The 25774-nt window shown below is 44.3% G+C and overlaps 1 protein-coding gene and 1 long non-coding RNA gene across 5 annotated transcripts in view; one reads left to right on the top strand and one right to left on the bottom strand.

Annotated features, from left to right (window-relative positions):
- The first annotated feature begins 10465 nt into the window (after window positions 1-10465).
- LOC306914110 lies at window positions 10466-12812 on the top strand. Its single transcript, XR_013788646.1, has 2 exons — window positions 10466-12548; window positions 12582-12812. It is a non-coding gene; the product is annotated as an uncharacterized lncRNA (long non-coding RNA).
- A 6274-nt stretch (window positions 12813-19086) lies between these two features.
- LOC306914104 (tetraspanin-5-like) overlaps window positions 19087-25774 on the bottom strand; it is a 30408-nt gene continuing 23720 nt past the window's right edge. For 2 of the 4 annotated variants that reach the window (XM_079491020.1, XM_079491022.1), the window contains 2 exons: window positions 23262-23306; window positions 19087-21214 (listed from right to left, as the gene is read on the bottom strand). Coding sequence is in view for 2 of the 4 variants with exons in the window: in XM_079491022.1 (XP_079347148.1) it covers window positions 23294-23306 (13 nt within the window). In the remaining 2 variants the exon portion in view is untranslated. Of the gene's footprint in view, window positions 21218-23261; window positions 23307-25774 lie in introns of all 4 variants that reach the window. The other 2 variants (XM_079491021.1, XM_079491023.1) reach the window with 2 other exon arrangements.

Genomic DNA, 25774 nt, shown 5'->3' with positions numbered 1-25774 from the left:
ATGGTATGCAAATGAAGGGGAGTGGTATGCAAATGAAGGTGCGTGGTATGCAAATGAAGGGGCATGGTATGCAAATGAAGGGGCATGGTATGCAAATGAAGGGGAGTGGTATGCAAATGAAGGGCATGTTTCGGCTACTTTGTGGGATTAGTTTATGCAAATGAAGGGGCGTGGCATGCAAATTAAGGGGAGTGGTATGCAAATGAAGGGCATGTTTCGGCTACTTTGTGGGATTAGTTTATGCAAATGAAGGGGCGTGGCATGCAAATTAAGGGGAGTGGTATGCAAATGAAGGTGCGTGGTATGCAAATGAAGGGGCATGGTATGCAAATGAAGGGGAGTGGTATGCAAATGAAGGGCATGTTTCGGCTACTTTGTGGGATTAGTTTATGCAAATGAAGGGGCGTGGCATGCAAATTAAGGGGAGTGGTATGCAAATGAAGGTGCGTGGTATGCAAATGAAGGGGCATGGTATGCAAATGAAGGGGAGTGGTATGCAAATGAAGGGCATGTTTCGGCTACTTTGTGGGATTAGTTTATGCAAATGAAGGGGCGTGGCATGCAAATTAAGGGGAGTGGTATGCAAATGAAGGTGCGTGGTATGCAAATGAAGGGGCATGGTATGCAAATGAAGGGGAGTGGTATGCAAATGAAGGGCATGTTTCGGCTACTTTGTGGGATTAGTTTATGCAAATGAAGGGGCGTGGCATGCAAATTAAGGGGAGTGGTATGCAAATGAAGGTGCGTGGTATGCAAATGAAGGGGCATGGTATGCAAATGAAGGGGAGTGGTATGCAAATGAAGGGCATGTTCCGGCTACTTTGTGGGATTAGTTTATGCAAATGAAGGGGCGTGGCATGCAAATGAAGGGGCATGGTATGCAAATGAAGGGGCATGGTATGGAAATGAAGGGGAGTGGTATGCAAATGAAGGGCATGTTTCGGCTACTTTGTGGGATTAGTTTTTGCAAATGAAGGGGCGTGGCATGCAAATTAAGGGGAGTGGTATGCAAATGAAGGGCATGTTTCGGCTACTTTGTGGGATTAGTTTATGCAAATGAAGGGGCGTGGCATGCAAATTAAGGGGAGTGGTATGCAAATGAAGGTGCGTGGTATGCAAATGAAGGGGCATGGTATGCAAATGAAGGGGCATGGTTCCGGCTACTTTGTGGGATTAGTTTATGCAAAAGAAGGGGCGTGGTATGCAAATGAAGGGGCATGGTATGCAAATGAAGGGGCATGGTATGCAAATGAAGGGGAGTGGTATGCAAATTAAGGGGCATGGTATGCAAATGAAGGAGCATGGTATGCAAACGAAGGGCGTGGCGACACCCACTAATTTGCATAAGCGACACCCACTAATTTGCATAGCCCTCACCCACAAAGTAGCCGAAACAACGCCCTTCAAATTTTCATAACCCACTCCCACAAAGTAGCGGGAACCACGCCCCTTCATTTGCATACCACTCCCCTTCATTTGCATACCATGCCCCTTAATTTGCATACCATGCCCCTTCATTTGCATACCACGCACCTTCATTTGCATACCACTCCCCTTCATTTGCATACCATGCCCCTTAATTTGCATACCATGCCCCTTCATTTGCATGCCACGCCCCTTCATTTGCATAAACCAATCCCCTTCATTTGCATGCCACGCCCCTTCATTTGCATACCACGCACCTCATTTGCATACCACTCCCCTTCATTTGCATGCCACGCCCCTTCATTTGCATAAACCAATCCCACAAAGTAGCCGAAACATGCCCTTAATTTGCATACCACTCCCCTTCATTTGCATACCATGCCCCTTCATTTGCATACCATGCCCCTTCATTTGCATACCACGCACCTTCATTTGCATACCACTCCCCTTAATTTGCATGCCACACCCCTTCATTTGCATAAACTAATCCCACAAAGTAGCCGAAACATGCCCCTTCATTTGCATACCACTCCCCTTAATTTGCATGCCACGCCCCTTCATTTGCATAAACTAATCCCACAAAGTAGCCGAAACATGCCCTTCATTTGCATACCACTCCACTTCATTTGCATACCATGCCCCTTCATTTGCATACCACGCACCTTCATTTGCATACCACTCCCCTTAATTTGCATGCCACGCCCCTTCATTTGCATAAACGAATCCCACAAAGTAGCCGAAACATGCCCTTCATTTGCATACCACTCCCCTTCATTTGCATACCATGCCCCTTCATTTGCATACTACTCCCCTTCATTTGCATACCATGCCCCTTCATTTGCATACCATGCCCCTTCATTTGCATACCACGCACCTTCATTTGCATACCACTCCCCTTAATTTGCATGCCACGCCCATTCATTTGCATAAACTAATCCCACAAAGTAGCCGAAACATGCCCCTTCATTTGCATACCACTCCCCTTAATTTGCATGCCACGCCCCTTCATTTGCATAAACTAATCCCACAAAGTAGCCGAAACATGCCCCTTCATTTGCATACCACTCCCCTTAATTTGCATACCACTCCCCTTCATTTGCATACCATGCCCCTTCATTTGCATACCATGCCCCTTCATTTGCATACCACGCACCTTCATTTGCATACCACTCCCCTTAATTTGCATACCACGCCCCTTCATTTGCATAAACTAATCCCACAAAGTAGCCGAAACATGCCCTTCATTTGCATACCACTCCCCTTAATTTGCATGCCACGCCCCTTCATTTGCATAAACTAATCCCACAAAGTAGCCGAAACATGCCCTTCATTTGCATACCACTCCCCTTCATTTGCATACCATGCCCCTTCATTTGCATACCACGCACCTTCATTTGCATACCACTCCCCTTCATTTCCATACCATGCCCCTTAATTTGCATACCATGCCCCTTCATTTGCATACCACGCACCTTCATTTGCATACCACTCCCCTTAATTTGCATGCCACGCCCCTTCATTTGCATAAACTAATCCCACAAAGTAGCCGAAACATGCCCTTCATTTGCATACCACTCCCCTTCATTTGCATACCATGCCCCTTCATTTGCATACCACTCCCCTTCATTTGCATACCACTCCCCTTCATTTGCATACCACACACCTTCATTTGCATAAACTAATCCCACAAAGTAGCCGGAACCATGCCCCTTAATTTGCATACCACTCCCCTTCATTTGCATACCACGCACCTTCATTTGCATACCACTCCCCTTCATTTGCATACCACTCCCCTTCATTTGCATACCACGCACCTTCATTTGCATACCACTCCCCTTCATTTCCATACCATGCCCCTTAATTTGCATACCATGCCCCTTCATTTGCATACCACGCACCTTCATTTGCATACCACTCCCCTTAATTTGCATGCCACGCCCCTTCATTTGCATAAACTAATCCCACAAAGTAGCCGAAACATGCCCTTCATTTGCATACCACTCCCCTTCATTTGCATACCATGCCCCTTCATTTGCATACCACGCACCTTCATTTGCATACCACTCCCCTTCATTTCCATACCATGCCCCTTAATTTGCATACCATGCCCCTTAATTTGCATACCACGCACCTTCATTTGCATACCACTCCCCTTAATTTGCATGCCACGCCCCTTCATTTGCATAAACTAATCCCACAAAGTAGCCGAAACATGCCCTTCATTTGCATACCACTCCCCTTCATTTGCATACCATGCCCCTTCATTTGCATACCATGCACCTTCATTTGCATACCACTCCCCTTCATTTGCATACCACTCCCCTTCATTTGCATACCACGCCCCTTCATTTGCATACACCACTCCCCATCATTTGCATAAGCCAATCCCACAAAGTAGCCGAAACACGCCCTTCATTTGCATAAACCGCTCCAACAATGTAGGCGGGCGACACCCACTCATTTGCATAATGACCAACTAATTTGCATAGCCCACACCCACAAAGTAGCAGGAACCACACCCTTCATTTGCATAAACCACTCCCACAAAGTAGGCGGGGTGACACCCACTAATTTACATAAGCGACACCCACTAATTTGCATATACCACACCCACAAAGTAGCCGAAACCACGCCCATCAAATTTGCATAACCCACACCCACAAAGTAGCCGGAACCACGGCCTTCATTAGCATAAACTGCTCCCACAAAGTAAGTTAGCGAGAAAAGTCGCGAAATTCGACAGAACAAATCCGAGACCATCACCGCAACCGGGTCGCGGCCCCGATCGCAGCCGTATAGGGTTTGGGCCAAACGGACATACAGTCGCGACAGTAGCCCTGCACGAAAGCCTCGAAATTTGCGACTTTGACGCGAAAGTCGCAGAACAAATCCGAGACCATCACCGCGACCGGGTCGCGGACCCGATCGCAGCCGTATAGGTTTCGGGCCAAACGGACATACGGCCGCGGCGGTAGCCTTGAACGAACGCCTACAAATTGCCGACTTTGACGCGCGCCAACGCGCCAATGATAAAACATCACGGTCCGACGTTCGGATATGTCGGAGAGCCAGCCGAGACGAACGGTTAGGTGTCTCCGACGTACGCCTCCGACAGTCGTACAAAACGTCCTTCACTTTGGCTCTGTGCATGCAGACACGTCATAGACCCATAGACTCTAACAGCGTCCTGGCTGAAAAAGTGAAACGAGACCGTGCCTCTTAGAAAGGTCGCCCGAGGACGTTCTATAGATCCATGCGTGCGTCTCCGGGAGCTCTATAACATATCCGAAAATCATCCCGGAAGGCCTCACCGTCGTGGCGTTCCAGTGAAGCAAAGTTTGACGTTCACGCGCGCCTATGACGACGATCGTAAGTCTGTTCGGGATGGGCCGAACACCTCTGCGATCGCGGCGACGAGCCGATCTTCGTGATGGTCTGAGTGTTTTTCTGCGACCTCGGGAACCTCAAATCTGACCCGAGGCCTAGCATTGCAGTGTAGTTCCCTTTATCGGACGCTTGTAAGAGTCCCACAAAATCGAGACCAACGCCATTTTATTCGCCATGGCCTGAATATGGATATTCGGGGGTGTTACATATTTAAAAAAATATCTATCACTTAATTGTTAAGGCATTTGGCCCAAAGGTCACCGTGGCAGTCTTTCGGCTGACCTTTGACCTTTGCAAACGTCGTGGAAATTCGAGACCGGTTCCATTGGATTCGACATGTCCTGAATATGGATATTGGAGGTTCTTACATATTTTTAAAAATATATATCACCCCGTTTTTTTAAGAATTTGGCCCAAAGGGTCACCGTTGCAGTCTTTTTGCTGACCATTGACCTTTGCAAACGTCCTGGAAAGTCTAGACCGGCCCCATTGAATTTGGGACGCTCTAAATATGAATAAAATGTCTCGTTTGCGAAGAATAGGGTTAGGGAACATATTTTAAAGGTGTGTTTTGTCTGTTTTCACTTCTGTGGAGAGAGGGGAGAGAGGAGGCAGTCTTTTTGCTGACCATTGACCTTTGCAAACGGCGTGGAGAGCCCAGACCGACGCCATTGGATTCTGCATTTTCTAAATATGAATAAAATGTCTAGTTTGTGAAGAATAACATTAATGAACATGTTGTGTTTTGTGTTTTGTCTGTTCATTCAAAAAGAGAGGAGAGGAGAGGAGGGGAGAGGCATATGCCTTCATACATGTGGGTGGGCTGTGGCGATGTTCTGAATTCCACTGGCAGATGACGGTCTTTTCTTTGATTCGTTTCTCTGACTTCCTATGTAAGTGCTGCTATTAAAATGCTTACTTTAAAAAGACTAAAATAGCTAAAATACAACAATTCATGGTCATAAGTTCATAAAGCATAATTCATAATAATGTCATGATACAATAATAAATATGTGGTTCATAATTGATTTCATATGAGGTTAAAAATGTAAACATGATGTGATGATAACTTTCTGAGGCAGAAACAAGTTCCCTGTCTGTCAGTAGCAACACTGGACCATGATTGATTGACTGATTGATGCATGATTGCCTAGCATTGCACACAGGTGGTACAAACATTTCTCTCACTCATTCAGACTCTGGTCTGCACAAGGAAGCACACTCGCAGCAGAGTAGTGTGTTTGAACTGTTTAAAGTTATTAAACACGGTCAAAAGGACATTCAAAGGACTGTATGAAACTCAAGAAGCATCAAGAACCTCTTTACACAACAAGCGGCCAACGAGGTATTATTATTTGAGAGTTATCTTTGTTGTGTTGTATTGTGGTGTTTTGACGGACACGTTCACCTGCGCATCGCGCATTTCTACATGTTTTGTATTTCTTTGTTTGATCAATATTATGTATTGCGACAATTTGTTGATTGTTTATTATTTTGTGTGAACATAGTTCTCACGGCATGGAACAGCAGAGGGATGAGAAGAATGCCCAATAAATGCCCGTTTATAAAGAACCGACCTGTGTCGTCAATGTTGTGAGAAGAGCTACATCCTACGTGTGTGTGTTTCGTGTCGTGTCATTCATCATCACTTTGTTTACTTTACTTTATCACAGCTAACAGTCACATCAAGGTCTGTGAAATGGTTAGTAATGAATGAATAGCTGACTCTGTCGCGATTTTGGCTTTTATGGTGAATGTTTTACAACTATATGAACATGTATTATTCAACTTTGGCTAGTTGTACAAAGCCATGGGTCTGAATGTAAACAAAGTATATGCTTTATAAGACAACGTTTTATTTTTATATTGAGTGGTGGTGTGATTTGCACGTTATGTAATGAGTCCGAGTTTGTATTGTGCTAAACCAGTCACCAGAATACAGTAATGTTTATTATTGATCTAAAAACGGACTAAATGAGTGATATGGTATAAGTACTGTAGCATGGATAAGAAGCTAACTATGTGTGACGGGTGGGACATTAGGACCTGGAGCTGCCTGCCCAGAGCAGAGCGGTAGCTTGAGACCCGTGAGATCAATGAAGCTCACGTTTGTTCTCGTTCTGTCGTGTGCATGTAGCGTCAGTGCCCAGCAGCACCCGTCGCGTCCGTGTAAATCAATTTACCAAGGTATGTTACAACAAAGGCTTACACATTGTAGTCTGTTGCATTTAGTATGATTTAGAGTTGTAGATACTTATTGTTGTTGTGCTTCTAGAAACTGTTGGTGCTGTTGTGGGGCTAGGCTGTACAGGGCAGACTACACTTGGACCCAGTGTCCACACATACTATTTAACAGAACACGGGTATGAGTCTCACACTTCAATGTGGATTATGGTGGCATGCCAAAGCAACCACCTTATGTCATACTTTTAATTCACATATTTATTATGATGGGGAATTAATATTGTTTCTGTTTTGATTGATTGATTGAAGAATTTATTAACAGTTTGCAGAATTACAGTACATTTCAAGCACAAACTCAATACAAAGGCTGTTAACTGTGAGTGGACGACCCAATTAAGCATTACACTTGTTTCCAATAGGGTCCACCATGTTCAAATCATCAAAACATTTAGAGACGTACAAATAGACACTTCTATAGACAGAACAGGAATTCATCATAAAAGGAGGTATTTCATGGTAGAACAATGTCAGAACGGATCCAGACCTGGCTAGCCTGAATCCTGCCTGCTGGGTATAAGTGCCTTGGGCCTAGGAGGTAGGAAGATGGGCTTGCCAGTATATGTTTATATTATAATGAGTACTTATGATGGGTGCTCGGTGTCTAATTGCTCTGTTGTATATTGCAGGCTGAACTGCTGACACAGAGTGTCAGCAGACAGCCATTGCTCTTTTCCTCAGTTTTACTTTGTTTTTAATTGTTTCCACGCTCTTCAGTGCCTCCAGTATTTTATATAACCTTATTGAAAGAAACCCCCTGTACTGTATATTTTACTGAATGACCGTTGTTACCCCCCTTCCCCACTTCTAGTGTGCTTTTACCTTTTGACTAACAGTCAGCAAGTGTTTTGTGTGCGCAACATAAGCCGCAGTGCCATGATGGTTGCAGTGATTTATATCTTATTCTCGTAACAGTTTGCAGTGATTTATATCTTATTCTCTTAACAGTTTGCTGTGTTTATGAGAAGTGCTATATTGTCCCTCCGGTCAAGTAATTTAAATACAACACTTATGAAGGTTTTGCTATCTGTATTATGTGAAATTGTGAATAAAGTTGATCTAGTGATTGTACACAGAAAAGCCTCTGTCCGTCTATAAAGTACTTTGCACGGGGATTTTGGTTACAAGAGTAAATACTGAATACGGGTCTCTCACCCATTGAGAGTGGCGTAGTCTTAGTCTATGAACTTGGTTCTTATTCCAAAAGTATCATCAGTGTCCATCTGGTCACATTTGCTAATCGGAATTAGCATTAAGCTAACTGCATCCACTATAATGTTACACATTATATTAATGTGCTCTGTGTGTTCAGCCATGGCCAGGACGTCGAGGCACGACCGAGAGATGGCGCTGGACGCCAAGAGACGTCTGTGTGTGAGTTCAGATCCCGTGGAGAGGCTGAGGCTGCAGTGCCTGGCCCGAGGGTCGTCTGGCATCAATGGCCTGGGCAGGTGAGTGTGTGCGTGTGCGTGTGTGTGCGCGCGTGCCTCCCTCAGGCACAGCAGAGGCGTACATACAGACAGTTGGACTGTGAGGTGACGTGGCAGCCCTCCTCCTCGCCATCTCCCAGGAAGCCTTGGAGGTGTCGGCCGGTGTTGCTGGGCTCTATAACATATCCGAAAATCAGACCGGAAGGCCTTACCGTTGTGGCGTTCTACAGAAGCAAAGGTTTTAAATAGCAGATCTACAAGCTCGTAGCGCGCCACTCGGTGTAGTTGAACGTTCGCGCGCGCCATGTCGACTAGAAGGGTCGCCCGAGGACGTACTACAGTTCCACGCATGCGTCTCGGGGAGCTCTATAACATATCCGAAAATCAGACGGGAAGGCCATACCGTTGTGGCGTTCTAGTGAAGCTAGTGCCGCGCTGTGAACTTGTAGGTCTGCTATTTTTGAAAAATAGCAGACCTACAAGTGGCACCGAGTGCCGCGCTTTGAACTTGTAGGTCTGCTATTTTTGAAAAATAGCAGACCTACAAGTGGCACCGAGTTCCGCTCTGTGAACTTGTAGGTCTGCTATTTTTGAAAAATAGCAGACCTACAAGTTCGTAGCGCGCCACTCGGTGGCGCGCTACGAGCTTGTAGATCTGCTATTTTTCAATAGCTAAAGCATAACATAATGCTAACACCAAAAGGGGTTCCCGCCCAAAATGGGTTAAACCTTTACTTTACTTGATAAAGTGGAGATGTAAAAAGCGCATTTGGTACTACGCCCTTATTTCACTCTGTCTGCACAAATCCATTTGCCAAAATTAGCCGATCTACGTAAGTAATCGTCTATTTTTTTTGGCGAACATTCCCCACCCCTGGGGGTTCAAGTGGTTACATTTTAAGTTTTAAGCATATTTCAATTATCATAATATCGTTAATGGCAATTATTTTTGCCACAATAATGGAAATGTCATTTCCATGTCGTCTCGAGAGCGAACGTTTATTTATTTATTCTTCTCCCGCTGAGTGATTGGGTTGCCATGGCGATTGGGTTGCCATGACTTTGCAATTAAGCAAAGGAACGGGATCTCGCAAACACAGGGGAAAAAGGCGTTGGGAGTCGACGTATGGACTTCGTGAGCAAGCGCGCCATCGGTCGAGTTCGTTGGGTGAAGCCCGCCCACCATGTGTGCGTGTGTGTGTGCGTGTTGTATTTTTAACCCATTAAAGGACCACTTTTCAACATCTCTTCCTATAATTGGTCCTAACTAAAATACCACCATTTTTTTCTACTCAGTCTGTGTCTCATAGGAAGGCTGTGGGCAGTTCAGAAACCCGTCCACCAGTGACCTCATCGATGGTGAATCCAAGCTAATAGAAACGGAAGGCTTTCTTTTCCTGAAAAGTTGCAATGCAAAAGTTGATGCCATCGTTCTCACGATAATATAAATCTAAATATATTTTAAAACAAATCTTGTTTAAAAAAAAACATCGGACTAATGAGGATGTCACTGGTGGACGGGTGTCCGAACTGCCCAAAGCCCTCCTATGAGACACAGACTGAGTAGGAAGAAATGGTGGTGTTTTATCATGAACATTAGTGAGGACCAATTATATGAAGAGATGTTGAAAAGTGGTGAAGTGGTCCTTTAAAACCGGGAAAGCATCCGTGTGTCCTTGTAGACTTTAGGGGGGGGGGGGGGGGTAGACCACGAGGAGTTTGGGGAGGCGACGGCAGGTCAACGGGGGGGTTGGCGTGCATTTACCGTGCGCTACAGCGTTGGAATAGCTACAGCGCTAGCACATAATTTTTTTTTTGAGAATGGCTAATAGAATGCAGCCAACACAGGTCACTGTCTTTGTACCGTCGCAAAGTCGCCTAGAAGATGATTATTCATCGTAAAAGTCGTGCTGTGTAAACGTTTCATTTCGGTAGTCTTTTTCTGGCGACCCCTCTCGGACTGGTCTGCGGGTCCGTTTAGAACTGCGATTCCCAGAATTCAGTTGGGTGTCTCGTGGCTCAAGTTCGATCGAGACGGCAGCCCCCTCCGTCGCACTCTAAAACTGTACTTTATCCCCTACTACTAGTAGGAGGTGCGCGGGACCATTTACTCAAAAGGCAAAAAAGGCGATTCCGCACTCGCGTACGAGAGAGATGTCGGATCGCAGCAGGGTCTTATTGGCGAGGATATGGCGGCGACGGCGTCACGCTGTGTTCACACGGGCAGATACGAAGATACGAGCTGCCGTTTGTAGCCAGCGACATGAAGATATACAAAGATAACAACCGACATTTGTAGCTGCTGCAGACGCGGCTACAAAGCTACAAAAGAAAGTTGAGCTATAGCTTCAACTTCGGCTACAAAGATACGACGTATCTTTGAATCTGCCTAGTGTGAAACTATGTGTTTTTCCGGTACATTTCTGGTGCCATTTCTGTCGTTCTGGCGTGAGCGTCGTGGGGCAGACGGATGCAAGAAGAGTGGCCACTTCGATCTAAAACTGGCTATTTTGTCCGGAATGTTTACAAAGTGTAATGTTTGAAAAATGGGCTGAAGTAAGGCGAAGTGTACATGATTTGAACACGCACGCTCATGGGTTAACCCATTTAGGCCTGACCTCGAAATTTAAAAAAAATCTCCTAAATCCTCCTTTCAAAAATAGCAGACCTACAAGCTCGTAGCGCGCCACTCGGTGGCGCGCTATGAGCTTGTAGATCTGCTATTTTTCAATAGCTAAATTATAACCTAATGTTTAAAACACCAAAAGGGGTTCCCGCCCAAAATGGGCTGGAGACGGCAAACGCGACTACAGAAAGCCCAGCTAAGGTACAATATGCAAGAGAATGGAATGCAAGCTGATATATAATTACTTTTTTTTTTTTACATTTGGGGGGGGAAATAGCCAATCGAGGTGCCTACTTTTGGGCAGACCCCCCCACCATGAAATACTGTTCAGAGAAGTATAAAGAACATATTTATGTAGAAATGGTTATTGTGGGGGGAAAGTACACCGGTGAAAGATTCTATCACAAATAATTTGAGTTACACAGTATGGCTTTTGAATGGTGTGATATCGTAAGTTGGTTCTTTCTGGAATTCCTTCCGACAACGCGCAAATGATCACGGATCACGGCATGTCGGATTACCGCGGTGGTTCTCAACCCCCCCCCCCCCCCCCCCCCCCCCCCCCGCCCGCCCGCCAAAAAAATAATAATCGTATTTCAACTGGGGGACCCCCCAAAATAATCGTATTTCAACTGGGTTACCCCCCAAAATAATCGTATTTCAACTGGGTACCCCCCCAAAATAATCGTATTTCAACTGGGTACCCCCCCAAAATAATCGTATTTCAACTGGGTACCCCCCAAAATAATCGTATTTCAACTGGGGACCCACCCAAAATAATCGTATTTCAACTGGGTACCCCCCCCAAAATAATCATATTTCAACTGGGTACCCCCCCAAAATAATCGTATTTCAACTGGGTACCCCCCAAAATAATCGTATTTCAACTGGGGGCCCACCCAAAATCCCCCCCATGCTGACAAGCACTTGGACTTGTAGGAGTTGAGACATTCAACGTAGTTATTTTGCCTAAATATTGTGGGGAAATTGCCGATCTACAAGCTCACACAACGCCCGTGAGCTTGTAGATCAGCTATTTAGCAAAACGTTTGCCTCTTTCTTAAGTCATTTGACAATAATTTGGCCATTGCTTGACCATTTTATAGAATCGTTTGTTGATGACGTTTGATGCAGTAATGGTCTGTTTTCATTTCATTGCGTTTATTTTCTTTCTTTCCTTTTTTTTGGAGGTATTAAAAAGGTCTTAAAAGTCCTTAAATTGCCTGTCATCTGGGGACCCCCCCCCCCCCCCCAAATATCACGTGGGGACCCCCGGGGGGCCTCGACCCACCGGTTGAGAACCACTGGGATACTGTACTAGCACTCTTCTTTACTGTACATGTACATGTTTACTGTAACATGTCCCACACTGTACATGTGCATCGTGTTTACATGTACTTGTACATGTTTACTGTACACGTCCCACACTCACTGTACATGTCTATTGTACACGTCCCACACTCACTGTACAGGATCTCTTTTGTCAGGTATGAATGGTTATTGATGGAGATTTGTACCCTTCTAATGACATGTCCAAATAAAGATGTATAACCCACAAAGTAACTGCATAACAAAAGAAATAGTACTATAAAGTTTAAATGTTTGTTGTAAATGTCACAAGCTGTACATTTGGAGGAGTCTGTAAAGTCAGCACACATAATTAAAAAAAGATGATTGCTGGAGATCGTGTGTTTTCACCGTTATTGGAATTGTTTTTCTACTTATTTACATATGGTGATTTGCACCGAGGATGCCCCTCGTAGCCACGTCTTGTAACGGGCGAGGCGCAGAGCGAGTAGAGCAACGCTGTCATCTTTAGGCCCAAACCACACCAATGAGTCGCCGTGCAAGTAACTGCGACGCCGGTCATATCGCACACAAGTGCGCCGAGAGGTGCGCCGAGCTGCAACGAATATCTGTTTTTAACCCGCATGGGTTTCTGCGGCGACAAGTAGTCCAGTAATAATGTAATTTGACCTCAATCTAATTGCAAAAAAACCAAACTCAACTGATTTTGCATCTTCAATATATCCTGAATAACAGAACAAAAGTTGCCTGGAATTGTCTGAGGGGAAAGTGTTGAAAATGGCCTGTACATTGACATCCTATTATAAGGCAATATTTTCTACATTTCCTTATGCTTTAAGTAGCACGTGACATATCAAACTAGGGGGCTTTCATGATGCTGAAGCCATTCCAAGCATTAGTTTTGCACAAAAACACTCATTGGGCTAGTTTTTGCCACATCATCACATTTGAGCAAGTTGCTAGGGCAAAATCTAGTTAATTTTTTTTGCAATTAGATTGAGGTTGACCCTGTATTTTCCATAGATTTCCTGTACCAAGTGTTTTCGCGACTTGATTGTAAAGCGACACGCACACCAGAGCCGGCTAGTGTGACACACACACACACACACACGGATCACTTGGATGGAAACTAGTTTTTCTCATGCCAACAAAGCTCCTTTTGAATTGAATCACTTGCGACGCAATGCAACGACATGTGGCGACGTCACGTGCAACGGGACACGTCGGAGCGCTGCGACGAACACACGGTTGCGTCTGGAATCATTGGCGTGGTTCGGGCCTTACGATGAGAGTCATTATATTGTCTCTGATGAGTGGAAACCTCATATGTTGGAAAAACTTGTTACTTTTCAAAGATTCAAATTGAAAAATACTAGAAAAGTAGCAGATCTAGAAGCTCAAACGTGTTGATTTGCGCCACGTTTCGAGCTTGTGGATCTTCCGCTGTTGATGCTTTTGTGTGACGCTGTAGTTAGTACGATCGAGTGGGAACAGAGTGGAATACCGATGCACCGCCATTCTATGTGGCTTCCGCGTGCGGACAGGGTTAGTAATGAGTGCGTCGGAATAGAGGGCTTCAGAATGCCTCCATTTTAAATATGGAGATAATTAGCTCTGGTCCATAGCCTTCTACTGCTTCTACGATTCTGCCCTGCACTTGGGACAAATCAAAATCAGACCAGCCTCTCCTCTTTAGTGGAAATCTCACGAACGTTTGACCTACTCACCAATACAAAGACTGGTTGTGTCAATAGAAAGCCTACTTTCCTTAGTGGACGCACTCTGAGCCCCCCACCACACGTATAAACGGTACTTTTTGGCCAAAAAGGGATTTTGTTTCCATCGGGAAAAAAATACTTTTAGTTACTCCAATGCGCCCTCTGTCGATATTGCCCAGAGAACTGCCTCATTGAGAATATTTTTCCCCCGGTGAAAAAGAAGGGGGGGCTCAGAGTGCGTCCACTAAGGAAAGTAGGCTTTCTAATGACACAACCCGCCTTTGTTTTGGTGAGTAGCAAAAACGTTATTTTAAAATACGCTAAAGAGGAGAGTACGCTGGTCTGATTTCGATTTGAGATTTAAAACCGAAAGTCCCATAGCGTTATACTGCATAGGGCAGAATCGTAGAAGCAGTAGAAGGCTATGGACCAGAGCTAGGAGATAATAGGCTTCTGCCCGACAGCGACGATATGAAGATAGGTTGGAAAATGGGTGAAGTGGTCCTTTAAACACTATGAGTTGAGTTCAAGTGTCACTCGTGTGAGATTGACTGGACGAGGCGTTTGGCCGTCAGTCACCCTCATTTATTCGATATTAAGCTTATCAGTGGGTCAATATTAGACAGGAAATGAGGTCAACGTCGCACAGGAAATGAGGAGCGGAGGACAGGGAGGAGGTAGTCACCGGTGGAATTCTGCGTTATCTACGTTATCCAATTTCCTGGAGATGACAACGCGACCCGACGAGTTTCCTACGGGAGCTGACGAGGGTCATTTCTGCACCCTTCATCATTAAGCCCGGGTTATCGTATAGCTTGTTGTTGGGCAGAAACCTCTTATGATCTTTTTTGTCTTTCCTTAGGAATGCATATCAGACGATATTTGCAGGTATCGGCAGATGAAACTGACATTAACCGATATTTATCTGTTGTTGATGAGCATACATTTTGCATTGGCTATGTTGGTGTGTTTGTTACCTGCAGCCTACCAAGCTGTAGATTCTGAACATTTATTTCACAAAAGGGAATCATCAGTATCGGCCAAGATTTTCCCTATCAGTCCTACTTTTCATAAATGAATGCCCTTAATGATATACAAGCTCACAACGTGTCGATGTAGATCGGCTAGAATTGTACACAAAAGAGGCAAAGAAGTTTAGGGATAAGGGGTGAGGCAGTGATGAAAATAGGGCCACATATAGATATAATACCTATATGGCTGGACCGTCAGGACATTTCACTGAACCTGTTATAGTCGTTGCAACAAATGCCACAATAATGGATCAAATGACCATGACCATGGATCTACTCGTACTGTCTATGCATGTGTCTATGAAAGGGTAAAACATTTAACTCCCTTCGTCCCGTGTTATGTTCTGACAGATCAACCAAGTGCAAGAAAGGAACAAAAACATATTTCACAAACCCTCCATCGTAGGGCATCGTCAGGAAACCTGGTATCTCTCATAGAATAGTTCTCCCGTAACGCCGGGGCTCCACCGGACGCGTTGCCTCTCCGTCGCAAAACGAACCGGGGCAATTTGAATGCAGTCACGCAACGCAACGCGTGCAGTGGAGCCACCCTTCATTGATTAAAAAGAGAACATTCCCTGACGGTGACGGAGACGCGACACTGACGCGCCCGGTGGAGCCCCGGTGTCACCCATTCATAGTAGTCATGAATTGAACATGGTGGACCCTATTGGGTCGTCCACTCACAGTTAACAGCCTTTGTATTGAGTTTGTGCTTGAAATGTACTGTAATTCTGCAAAACTGTTAATACATTTTTCAATCAATCAATCAAAAAAAATTCAGTAACTGACTGTACAGTACTTCTTGTAGGGATACAGGACAGGTGGGCACCTCGATGTAAAATTGGCTATTTTAGCCCCGGACTGTTAGCTCAACCGCATGGGCACCTAGGCTGCCAAACCAGCCGGACGGCGTGCCGCGGGTTCGACTCCCGAGCCCGACGGCCTTTGCCGCGTGTCACTCTCCATTTCTTCCCCCATTAGAAAATGGCAAAACAATTATTTAGACAAAAAAGTCCACAACAAGCCAGCAGGTGGTGTCATGGTAACCCCTGCTTGTAATGGTAAAGTATACATGATGTGAATATGCACGGTACATCATTATCAGACTTCATTTTTTTATCCGTCAACTTCTTGTTAATGCCCCAAAAATGACTGGATGTACAGATTTGTGTAGCAATTAGTAGAAACATTACAACTTAATTGTGGAATGTTTAGTATGTTCTAATCATGTATACTTTGCTTTACTTTAACAAAAAAACTATCCCTGCTAGCTGTTACCATTTTGTAGGACGTCGTTGTGCAAGTGAAATCTGGCGTTCATCAATAATAATTTAGTCATTTAATTCAGTAGTCTTTCATTTAGTGATCATCTTTTGACATTTTATACATTAGCAACAAGCACATCGGCACCGGTTCCATCAGCGGAATTAGCAAAATGTTTTCGCTGTCGGGATAGAAGCCTTGTATCTCCATTTTATTTGTATTTATCTCTTATTTTTTTAATGTATTGTTTATATATGGCATATCATGACAGGGTCGTGCAAAAGCAGCCAATCTACAAGCATCACCTGTAGATACCAGCTATGTTTACGTTTCTTTGCGTTAAATTCAAACATCTTATCCCACACCAGCGTCTAAGGATTACTGCATGTTTTTTTCGAGGGTACCTAGATACCCTAGGCTCTGTGTGGAGTTTGCATGTTCTCCCCGTGTCCCCTAGGGCCTAGGGCAGTGTTTCCCAACCTGTGTGCCGCGGCACTTTACTGTGCCGTTTGATGTGTCCAGGTGTGCCGCCTGATTTGACCGAAAATAACACTAACCCTCCCCCGAAAGCAATATTATAGCTACTGGGCTGCAGGCTTCCTATTGTTGCGTCGTTGTTGTTGTCACACGTCTAACCATTAGACGTGCGATAACGACGGAACAATAGACTCTACGACCCTCGGCCATTGAAATGTTATATACACATACATACACGTATGTATATGTATATAGATAGGCCTATACACCGTATATCTAGGTGTGCCCTGAGAGTTTTAGGCTATGAAAAGTGTGCCCTGGGACAAAAAAGGTTGGGAAACACTGGCCTAGGGGACACGGGGAGAACATGCAAACTCCACACAGAAATGAAGGCCCTTCTTTGCGTTTATAATGACATGCCATAAATAGGGATACCAGGTGGAAAGTGGTTAAGTCTGTTTTTAATACAATGGTGGAAAGTAACTAAGTACATTTAATTAAGTACTGTTATTACAATTTGAGGTATTTGTATACCTCAAATTGGTATTTGAAAATTTCCAATAATTTTACTTCTACTTCACTACATCTCACTCAGAGGCAAATATTGTACTTTTACTCCACTACATTTATCTGAAAACTTCAGTTACTTTGTAGATTTTTGGGGGGGGGGGGGGGGGGGCTAAATAAATTAGTGGCATTTTGGACATACAAGATTTCCACCCGACGGCGAACGGCGTTCAGTGTGAAATGGTCGTATTTGGGTGTGAAGGTGTTATTTTGGAGATCAGATCTCCACATAACCTCTCCACAGAATCAGGCCTTTTCTGGCACGTCCAAGTCCAACCCAAAACCCTTTAGCAAAAAGTCTACAATACTGTCCCTATTCAAATCTTCACCCAAACCTCGCCATCTAGTGGCGAAGCATTGAAAGGTGTCCGTGAATGAACATATGTATATGTATACATACATACATACATACATACATGTATACATACACATACATACATACATGCATACATGCATACATGCATACATACATACATGTTCAGTTTCAGAGACCTCGCCATCTAGTGGCGAAGCATTGAAAGGTGTCCGTGAATGAACATAATTATGTATACATACATGCATACATGTTCAGTTTCAGAGACCTCGCCATCTAGTGGCGAAGCATTGAAAGGTGTCCGTGAATGAACATATGTATATGCATACATTCATACATGCATGCATACATACATGCATGCATACATACATGCATGTATGCATGCATACATACATGCATACATACATGCATGCATGCATGCATGCATATACATACATACATACATACATACATACATACAGTTTCAGAGACATATTAACGCTTTTTGTTTTGCCTTCCCCATCCATCCACCCATCCATCTAGGATGGTTAAAACACTACTATTAAACCTGTTCTGGGGTAACAGGGCTACAAACGGAGCTTAATATTTCACAGTGAAAAATACCAATCTAATATCAAAAGCATCGTCTTCGTCTTCCTACGTGTAGCTATCAAAAAAATGTGTGAGTGCCGTGAGATGATAGCATGCAGTGTGCAAACTACACCTATCCCCTTTGACGTGTTGATACAGACTGATCTAACATTCAGACCACGATAATCGCATTATGAATATGAACGGATCGCTACTCGAAGACGCAGATTCCGCGACAGCGGAGATAACGGCACTCTACACTTTTAGGAGTAGGACGACGGGTTCCACGTCCTCCCGGTGGGGGCTCCTCACTGGCAGGCGAGTCAGTATAGGATACGACATTATGTCCTACTCCCGGTGGGGGCTCCTCACTGGCAGGCGAGTCAGTATAGGATACGACATTATGTCCTACTCCCGGTGGGGGCTCCTCACTGGCAGGCGAGTCAGTATAGGTACGACAGTACGTCCTCCCGCTGGGGGCTCCCTCACTGGCAGGCGAGTCAGTATAGGATACGACAGTACGTCCTCCCGGTGGGGGCTCCTCACTGGCAGGCGAGTCAGTATAGGATACGACAGTACGTCCTCCCGCTGGGGGCTCCTCACTGGCAGGCCAGTCAGTATAGGATACGACAGTACGTCCTCCCGGTGGGGGCTCCTCACTGGCAGGCGAGTCAGTATAGGATACGACAGTACGTCCTCCCGGTGGTGGCTCCTCACTGGCAGGCAAGTCAGTATAGGATACGACAGTACGTCCTCCCGGTGGTGGCTCCTCACTGGCAGGCGAGTCAGTATAGGATACGACAGTACGTCCTCCCGGTGGTGGCTCCTCACTGGCACGCGAGTCAGTATAGGATACGACAGTACCTCCTCCCGGTGGGGGCTCCTCACTGGCAGGCGAGTCAGTATAGGATACGACAGCAGCGAAGAGACATAAATACTGTACGTTTGGGAAGTCTGAATCAATTGGCAAAACCACTACATTTGGGTGGAGAGGTTTTGGACATACTAGGTATATCTCTGCTGTCTGGAAGAAACCACCTAACTCCAAAATGTTCATTTTTCAGGAAATAAAAAAAAACATTTTTAATACTTTTCATTGGTTCAATATTTTTTTAACCAACACACAGACGTAAAAGGGTGTTCAATAGCACTGATTTATGAGGGGAAAAAAAGATGGCTAAACAGGCGGAGTTAGCTGGTTTGGCAGATGGTTTGAGGATCCAATGGAGTTGGGAGGTTTTTGCCGAAGCACTTTTTAACAGGCTACTTTCAATTGGTTCAAGTAAAAGTGTAACCAACACACAGACGTAAAGGGTGTTCAATAGCATTGAATTATGAAAAGAAAGAAAAGAAAGAAAAACCCCAAAATAGAGTTAGGTAGTTTCTTCCGGACAGCAACGATATGATTATTGATGTCTGAATATGAATCGGTCTATTGATAATATACACCCCCCCCCCCCCCCCCCCCCCGCCAATTATCTATCCTTTACAATATTCACACACACACACACACACACACACACACACACACACACACACACACACACACACACACACACACACACACACACACAGTGTATTACACAGAGAAATGTCACATTATTAGTGCATTAAGGAAATGTGCCACTTCCTTCAGGAGGAATGTGATCAACGGAGTCCTCTCTCTGTCTGAACACGCCGCTAGACGATCAGTGTGGAGTGAGTCCTCTTCTGAACACGTTCAGAGCACCCGCTTCAAATGTCGTCAACCCAGAAGACCATGCGATCCACCTGTACTGCATGTATATACTGCAGCCTAACTGGCTTCCATCAGGGAACACGGAAGTGAAAACATTGGGACTTACGTACGTGGCGTACAGTTAACCCTTTTAGGCCTGACGTCGAAAAAAAAAAAAAAAAACGTTCGCTCTGAAAGAATATATATTCAAAGATTTGTGCCGCATTTTTTACGATTCTCAAAAATAGCAGACCTACAAGCTCGTAGCGCGCCACTCGGTGGCGCGCTATGAGCTTGTAGATCTGCTATTTTTCAATAGCTAAAGTATAACATAATGCTTAGTTAAAACACCAAAATGCGGTTAATTTAGGACTGAGGCCAATTCTAAAAACACCTTCTAAATCCTGACCTAAGTTTTCTGAAAAACTTTAAATATTTATTAATAAATTGTTTGTTGTTTTATGGGTTTGTTTGTTTTTAATCAAAAGGGGTTCCCGTCCTGAATGGGTTAAGAAGACTGATATGAGGTTAGGGGACTTGCGTGGCCGGTTAAGACTGAGGTTAGGGTTAGAGTGTAGAATGTAGATTTAGGGAGCAATAGTCGGACAACGCGACCAACGCCACGTCGGCTACGTCTCCGCCTTTCCTGATCGCAGCCAGTAGACTTCCAGTATGCATGCAGTAGGTCGATAAGATCGTCTCGATAAGCAACCTACTGGTCATTATCGGTTGATTTTCATCCGAATCCGCTATTCGTAGATGATCACTGGTCGTCCTCTTCTGAACACACACACACACACACTCCTGGTCGTTCTGAACACACACACACATTTGTTCTGAACACACACACACACACACACACACTCCTGGTCGTTCTGAACACACACACACTCGTTCTGAACACACACACACACTCGTTCTGAACACACACACACACTCGTTCTGAACACACACACACACACACACACACTCCTGGTCGTTCTGAACACACACACACATTTGTTCTGAACACACACACACACACACTCCTGGTCGTTCTGAACACACACACACGCTCCTGGTCGTTCCCACACGTCATCCACGAAGATGGAAGTTTAGTTCTTTTGATGTGCAATGAAGTCAAGCTGCCCGCAGAGTCCTGCTGGGAGAAGAAATGAATTTAAACATTAATTATGACAGCCGTTAAGACAATTTGTCCGTACACGGACAGCTGTGTCCGTGGCAAATGATTCTTATTTTGATCATAAGACCCAATTAATTACTGAATGTCAAAAGTCTCCAGGTTTTCTTCTGAATGTGTATAACACTTATTCACTATCTATGGCACATTAGGAGTCCAGCTAGTACTATTGGTTCTCAAATGTTTTATTTGTAAAGGACCCCCATGACTCTGAGAGTGTACAAATGTACGGGTCCATTTTGGTACCATTTTTACACTCTCAGAGTTAAGGCCACTGTTCGGTGAAGAGGTGACCACCGAAAACTCCAACATGACGTCACGCTGCCGCGGTGGTCACTGTTCACACAACACATCTCTCTGTTTTTATTAACCACCGTGGCAAAAAATATAATTTTTGGCAAAAATGTCCACCACAAGACAGCATGGTGATGACTCCTGGATGATGATTATTACTATTAAAGGCAGTCCTGAAAGTTTAATAATTTTTTCAGTTAACCTTTAATCCCTGTTTCAGACTCATTTCATTGGTTTTCACTCATTGAGCTCCTCATCCGAATCTGGTATATTTTCTGGTTTATACGCAGTCAATTCATAAATCTTTATACCCACCTTATCATTAGTTATCCTTGCGCAACTTGCTACAAAAACACTGAATGATTTCGCTTGTTAGCTCGGTAGGTAGAGCTCTTGCCTTTGTAACACAAGGTCATGGGTTCAAATCTGGGCACCGCCAACTCTGTGTATGAGTCAGTTCAAGAACCCTTACCTGCCTCCCACTATAAAAAAACGACCCTGTCACAATTCCATGGTCTTTTTCTCAAGTTTAGTCTTCCATGTTTCTTGTGCATATTATTCTTATTGCCTTCCTGCTTGGTCCTGCCTTATCGCTGCTTGCAGCGATCCTTTTCTAGTTATTATTATTGTTGTTGTTGTTGTTATTGTTATTATTATTATTATTATGAAAGGGTTTGCTCGTGCAACCAGCGATGGACAAAGTACAAAGGCTATGAAATCTGATCAAACCTGATTAGTCAAGCTGCTGACATATTATAATGGACATGAAACGGTTTCGATGATAATCTATTTTTAGCCCTGAGCCCTAGGCAACGCCTTGCTCACCGCCGCCCGCACCAAACATGCTCAATCGGCGAAATCATCTGTTATCAGCACGTTTGAATGGTGCCAAAATGTCCATACTGGCATCCTCACCACATAGCCTGGTCAAGGTTTCCCCCTGGTGGACGTGTCATTTTGGTGCATGGAACTAGGAGCTACTAATATATACTATTCTCTGTCTATCAGGACGTAACTCGAACGGCGCTGAGTCGGGTCTGGTGGCCTTCGCAACGCTCGGCACGGCGACTCGCTCGGCTAGCGACTCGCTCGGCTAGCGCCTCGCTCGGCGGTGCCTCACGTAGCTCATGGCCACCAGACACGGCGCGCCTCCGTCAGGACATCAGTGATAATGACAATCGCTGATAATGACATACTGAACAGTATGGACATTTTGGCACCATTCAAACGTGCTGATAACGGATGATTTCGCCGATTATATGGGGCGATACCAGTCGAATGGGGTGGCTGGCTTGTGGTAGACATTTTTGTCAAAATTCTATTTTTGCCATGGACATACAGTACAAATGAGCGGACGATAATATCACCAGAAACACATTGACCTGAGATCAGATTCTAAAAATGTCTTCTACATCCTGACAGTTTTCTGAAAAAGCTATGTTTCTATGTCAGTCGTTCTTCGATTTTTCAAAAATAGCAGACCTACAAGCTCGTAGCGCGCCACTCGGTGGCGCGCTATGAGCTTGTAGATCTGCTATTTTTCAATAGCTAAAGCATAACATAATGCTAACACCAAAAGGGTGTTCCCGCCCCAAATGGGTTAATAACTTATTTGATTTAAGGTCTGTAAATCTGAGAGTGCACAAATGGAAACGAATGGACACGCCGGGCCGTAAGGGTTCTTGAAAATAAATGCAAAAAAGCACTTTACCTGTTAAGAGTGTGAAGAACGCTGCCGCTGCGTTAGGTGAAGAAGCTGCGGAAAATAAATGAGTACAGTTTAATATCCTTGAACAGAGAAATGTGATCTATTGAACCTCATGGGGTCTTCAACGTTTCTCAGGCCAAGGAAGAACCCCTTTAGCTGAGAGAGTGAGATGAAGCATAGAGAGACCACCAGAGCAACCCATTTATAGGCCTGACGTCGAAATAAAAAAAAAGTTCGCTCTGAAAGAGAATATATATTCAAAGATTTGTGCCGCATTTAAAAAAAATAGCAGACCTACAAGCTCGTAGCGCGCCACTCGGTGGCACGCTACGAGCTTGTAGGTCTGCTATTTTTCAATAGCTAAAGTATAACATAATGCTTAGTTAAAACACCAAAAGGGGTTCCCGTCCAGAGTGGGTTAAGGGACCACTTCACCACTTTTCGACCTATCTTCATACAATTGGTCCTCACTGATCAATGATCATCTGCCATCTTTTTAAACAGCTGTATTTTCTGTATTTTGTTTTTAACTAAGCTAAGCCACAGTACTGTTTGCAGCCAGCATTAAAACGTCAAAATAAATAAAAAGGCGGACGGCCACATTTGTATGCTCGGCTGGTCGTGCACTCACTGCAGTCGTCGATTGTTGATTCGTTGGCCTGCGAGGTGCAGATTGCAGGAGAAAAGCCAATCAAAGTGATTGTCGGGTCATTAGAGTTGCCCTGAAATCACCCCGTCCTCTATCTGTGCCTCACAACGGACTAAAAAAAAAAAACACGCCGATAACATCAGCAACATCCACGTGCACCTCCCCGAGGCCATAGACAGGGCAAGGGTTTCTTGTTTCATGCACTATATGTTTACAAACATCACTGTGCGCGCGCACGTGTGTGTGTGTGCGTGCGTGCATTCAGGGGACAGAACAGCTCAGCACAGCTGATTAGTGAGCTGGACTTTATATGTTATCCGTTTAGGCCTCGTTCACACGTACCAAACACCAATCAAGCAATGTTTGGTCGTTTTTTTGGGCCACCACAATGCTTTTCCAATGGGAGTCACATGGTTTGATCAAACATTTGTGTTTGATTGCTGATTGCTGATTGCTCCCCCCTCATCAAACAAAAATGTTTGGTCAAACCATGTGACTCCCATTGAAAATGAATTGGAGCAGCAATCAAACAGCAATCAGACATCGCACACGGACCGGACATTTGTTGTGTAGGTGTGTACGAAGCCTCAGTCTAAATGTCTGACTGTACCTCGTGCTGTTTAGATTTCCCGACTGGTAAAGTATTCAATCAATGAATACGTTCAAAGCTGCAGTGAAAATGATCACGTGATCCTCAAGTAAAAGTCTGTCTCAAAAATGAGAAAGCGTGCATTCCAGATATGCATAATATATGTGACCAGATTTGACTGAGAGACTGCCATCGCGCAAATTCCAGCTTTTCACCAGAGGAGAAAAACTTTTTTTCCCCCTTTTTTTTCCAAAAATGAGTTAATAGCACAGGCAGACTCTTCACATACTAGATCATGTCTGAAATAAGTGTCAGAGCTGAAATCGACATGTAAACATGAACTAAATGCTTAAACATGTAGCTATAGGTGTAATGTTAGAGTCCACAGAAGTGAACCTTTCAAGCCTGTTTTCTCAACTCGCTGTTTTCTGCAAGACATTACTCTATAGGCCATATCTCCAAAACTGGTGGGTCAAACTGAACAACCAATATGTCAATTTGAAGCTATGATTCCCTGCTTTCATATGACATAAAAAAACGAAAATTCAAAAGAAATCCAATGGCAGTCCCTCAGTCAAATTTAGTCACATGTATCCGTAGATGAGATAGGACTGTGATCACAGCCTCACGTCGAGATCCACAAATTCAAACTCAAACAGTCTCATTCACTCTGCTTTCTAGAATTGGCATTTGCAGTAATATTAATAATAATAATAATAAACACAGCCGGTTAATTTAGTACATACATTTTTTTTGTAGTTAAAATAAACTGTAGATTTAGTTGACTAAAATGTTATGATATTTAACCCATTTAGGCCCGAGTTAAAAACATTCACTTTGAAAGAATATACCGGTATATTCAAAGATTTGCGCCACATTTTTACGATTTTTCAAAAATAGCAGACCTACAAGCTCGTAGCGCGCCACTCGGTGGCGCGCTACGAGCTTATAGATCTGCTATTTTTCAATAGCTAAATTATAACATAATGTTTAAAACACCAAAAGGGGTTCCCGACTTCCCGCCCCAAAATGGGTTAACTAACGAAACCATTTCATATGACAAAAACTAAATTAAATTGTATTCAAAAGACTATGTGACTAAAACTAAATCATCAAAGTTGCTGTTAAAATCAACACGGCTGAGAAAGTCCGGGGGGAGGCTTTTCTGCTCCCTGCCCGGGTTGTTGGAATTTGCTTTTACAGCTCCGTCCGGCTGCTGGCTGCTCAGATGGCTTTGATGACCGGACAGACCAAGCCCCCAGTAAGGCTATATCCAAC

Source organism: Electrona antarctica (genome assembly GCF_951216825.1).
Source record: "Electrona antarctica genome assembly, chromosome: 21".
NCBI classification, from domain to species: Eukaryota; Metazoa; Chordata; class Actinopteri; order Myctophiformes; family Myctophidae; genus Electrona; species Electrona antarctica.
The sequence above is the reverse complement of the archived record's forward strand: the minus strand, read 5'-3'. Positions and strand labels throughout refer to the sequence as shown.